General features: G+C 41.9%; 1 protein-coding gene across 1 annotated transcript in view; it reads right to left on the bottom strand.

The window, feature by feature from the left end:
* Positions 1 to 1762: 1762 nt before the first annotated feature.
* The window catches only part of Zc3h11a (zinc finger CCCH-type containing 11A), a 31757-nt gene continuing 29455 nt past the window's right edge, over positions 1763 to 4064 (bottom strand). Inside the window, exon 15 of the mRNA XM_013017318.1 lies at positions 1763 to 3956. Coding sequence (XP_012872772.1) covers positions 3458 to 3956 — 499 coding nt within the window. The 3' untranslated portion in view covers positions 1763 to 3457. The remainder of the gene's footprint in view (positions 3957 to 4064) is intronic.

The raw sequence follows: 4064 nt of genomic DNA, 5'->3' as shown, positions 1-4064 counted from the left end.
CACACACACACACACACACACACACACACACACACCCCAAACAAAAAACAAAATGGAACCTCTAACTCCTACCCCAAGCTTGTATCAAAGTCTTAGTACTGGCGGGTGTGCGCATAGCCTCCCCGGCCCGCCTCCTGCCCAAATACAATCAAGCCTACTTGGATCACTATTAGGCCTAGTAAATGAATGTTTTCAGTTTCATTTTGTGTGTTGTACTGGTGTTTGAACTCAGGGCCTCCTGTTGCTGCTTGGCTTACTTCGGCTTGACTTTCATTCCAGAATAGTGCTCTACCACTTGAGTCATACCTCTACTTCTAGCTTTTTGCTGGAGATAAGTGCCTGGTGACTTTTCCTGTGTGCCAGTCATAGGGCTTTATAGCACTCAAACCATGGGCACTATCCTTGAGCCTCTTTTGCTCAAGGCTAGCACTCTACCAATTGAGCCACAGCTCCACTCCTGGCTTTTCAATAGTTTGTTGGAGATAAATCTCATGAACTTTCCTGCCTGGGCTGGCTTTGAATCTTGGTCCCCAGATCTCAGCCTCCTAAGGTAGTGAGGCCAGTTTCCAGTATCATGACATTTTACTGATTATTTGGAAGGTAGGAGTAAGGATCTCATGACTTTTTTTCAACCTAGCTGGCTTCAAGTGGCAATCCTTAGATCTCAGCTTCCTCAGAATTACATGAGCCACTGGTCCTCTGCAAATCTTTTTTTTTTTTGGCCAGTTCTGGGACTTGAACTCAGAGCCTGGGCACTGTTCCTGAGCTTCTTTTGCTCAAAGCCAGCACTCTACCACTTAAGCCACAGCACTACTTTGTTTTTTTTTTTTGGTCCAGTTGTGGGACCTGAACTCGGCCTGGGCGCTGTCCCTCAGCTCTTCAGCTCAAGGCTAGTGTTCTACCACCTGAGCCACAGTACCACTTCAGGCTTTTTTCTTTTTGCTTATGTGGTGCTGAGGATAGAAAAAAAAAACTGTTCTTTGGTTTTAGCAAATTTACATGTACTTTCATAATTGCAAGCTAAAACACAATAAAAAAAACCCAGAATCTTTTTTTTTAACCCCAGAATCTTCTAAGCTAACTATTCATTCTTCACCTTCATGCTTGAAAACTTTATCACCAAATCTTTAAGTGGTACCATTGAAGTGGTAGAGCACTTGCCTATGCAAGGTCCTAAGTGTACCACACTACTGCCCAAAACAATCACTTTTCAATCTTCCTTCCTTTTAAAAATGTAATGGCTTCATTTGAATACAATAGTGCTACAAGTCAGTGTCAGAAGCTAGGAACTAGCCACTCATGCCTGTAATACTAGCTATTCTAGGAGGCTGAAATCAAATCAAAGGATCATGGTTTGAAGCCAGTCTGGGCCAGAAAGTCCATAAAACTCTTATCTCCAATTAACCACCAAAATCCAGAAGTGAAGGTGTATGCTATACTTGAGTTTGAAAAAGCTAAGGGACAGTGCCCAGGCCCTGAGTTCAAGCCCCAGTACTGATATACACACGTGCACATGCATGTGCGGGCATACACACACGAAGTATTTTTATTAAAAAAAATACACGTCTTCTTCCTTAACCTGAAGCATGTGCAGTTAATACTATACACATTGGTAGACACGTTTGGCACACTCTCCTTGTAAAAGACTTCTAAGGCCAAACAAAAATTGGGGTCTTGACAAAAGGCCGACAACAGTGCAACTGGAGACTCTTGTCAAGGCAGATCTAGACTGAAGTTACATCAAACTACTTCACTCACGACATCAAGACTTTCCTACACCAGTTTTATTAAAACACAAATTAAGTATTTTTCTTTCTGTAATGGCAAATGGTTCAAATAATGCTGAACATGAATCATTGACTAATACAAGGGCTTTAAATATAGAAACAAAAATTAACTTTTCAAAAGTCAAAGAATAAGGTTATATACAAACAGGACTTGGAATCTATATGCTGATTCCAAAACTGCAATGCATCTGTGAACTCTGCGGTGAAACAAGAGCATTCCACCCCTGCTGTGGAGAAGGGCTGTCACACAACATTCAGTCGACTGAAGATGGACTGGTAGAGATGTATCTATACATATATTTCAAGTCATTTTTGCTTGTGCAGAATCATCCAGATCTTCCCAAGACTGAATGAGCAGTCCTGTGGCTTTCTTCCTTTTCCATAATCCCAACAAGGCTACAATGAAGTTCAACTCTTGATGAGCCGCTTACAACAGCAGTTCCTTAGGAGCCAACATGACAGGTGGTTCAGATTTCCCCATGAGAAATAAACTGTCCACCTAAAGCAAAGTCTCAAAATGGACAGGTCCTTCTTTCCTCCTCCAGGTTATGTACAACACGTCTCCTTTCAAGACCACTACCCCATCTTACTTGTTCCTTCACAAGTCTAAACCTTGAGGTGATATGGAGACCAGTATCAACAAAAGAGAATTCAATTGCCAAATTAAGAAAACTGGAAGGTATACAATACACCCCCCAGAGCTCAATATCCCTGCTACAGTACAGTTCAGTGTACTGGCTATAGGCCAGAAATATTGGCAGCTTGAGTTTATTGTTTTTCTCCTCCAGTATTAAAGGGCACCAAAGAAATACTGGGCAAGAGGAGTTTTCTGGGAGACTTTAAAATAAAAACATGTACTACTTTTTGTCCCTGTAATGATTCAATGCCAGAAGGAGGCAAGTACTGAAGGGACAATTCTCATACTAAAAAAGAGATGCTCTAACTCATCTCACCATCTCTTATCAAGAATCTGGGGAATCTCAGAAGTAGAAAATTAGATTCAGGGACCCTGGAGGCACTTTAAAGCCTTTAAAAAAATTACAGTAATAAGTTAGCTATTGCTCTTCAGAGGCTCTCAGAGCAGCTGACGCATTCAAACCAGGTCTTATGCCCATATTGCAGGTTCTTGAGCTGCTCAGCCCTCTTTAAAGCTTAGATGAATCTCCAAATACCTTTAAAGAGACATACAATTTAACACAGACTCGGTGTTTTTTCTTTTCCTTTTTTTTTTTTTTAAGTGGTAGCATGGAATTTGGTCCACAATGGTAGCAGCCATCTTCATCCATTCATTTCAAACTCAGATAACATTAAATATGTTAAGACAATACAAAAAAGGAAAAATACAACAAAGGGAAGAGGCAGAGCTAAGGAACACCTCAAGGAGTCACAAGTTCTCACACCCTTTTCATCTGGCTCGCCTTCAGGCTGTCGCTGTGGAGAAGGGCACTGCAGAACTTCTTCTCAAAGATGCTCAACAAAATGCTTATCAAGGGACTTGGAAAATCTGACCCATGGAATTCAGAACACATAGAGACAGTTCAGAGGTATACTTCTGATTAGGGAAAAATTTGAGACTAAAGAAATCATCTCAGGTAAATGATGTAATAGATAAAACCAAGTCCAGTTTTTGGTGACTTTTTTTTTTTTTTTAAGTGTTCTCACTACCACCTTCAGCTGTCAATCATTTCTGAAAGCTCCAGCAGAAGGTCATCTTCGTCCTTCCCAGGATCCAGGTCAATCTCAGCTTCTAATTTGCCACCTGAAATCTCCCATATTAGTTTCTCAAAATCATCCTCCACAGACAGTGGGGGCTTTCCTGTTGAGGCAGAGCTGAGTCGGCGAGTTTTCGTGGCTACCTGGGATGAAGAAGGGCCAGATACTTCTGGGGGTGAGGGTTCTGAAGAAGACTGGGTTGGAGGCAGCACAAAACTAAGAAAGAAATGAAAAAGACTATTATACTTAGCAGTGCACCCACTTTCCCTGGTGTTTTCACTTGGCAGTCTTGGGAACACAGAGTTAACACGATGTTGTTTTCTGAGGACACACAGAACTGTTTTACTGGTTTGGGACCAAATATTTTCATCATTTAAAGAAGAAGTGGGTATGTCCAGCTGCAGGCTACATAAAGCCTGAGAAACCATCTGGGACATGGGACAGACATGTATGTTTCTTTTTTTTTTTTTTTGGGTCCGGTCATGGGGCCTGAACTCTGGGCCTGGGCGCTATCCCTCAGCTCTTCAGCTCAAGGCTAGCGCTCTACCACTTGAGCCACAGCGC

This window comes from Dipodomys ordii, unplaced genomic scaffold (assembly GCF_000151885.1).
Source record: "Dipodomys ordii isolate 6190 unplaced genomic scaffold, Dord_2.0 Scaffold35, whole genome shotgun sequence".
NCBI classification, from domain to species: Eukaryota; Metazoa; Chordata; class Mammalia; order Rodentia; family Heteromyidae; genus Dipodomys; species Dipodomys ordii.
This window is presented reverse-complemented; position numbering and strand designations above follow the sequence as displayed.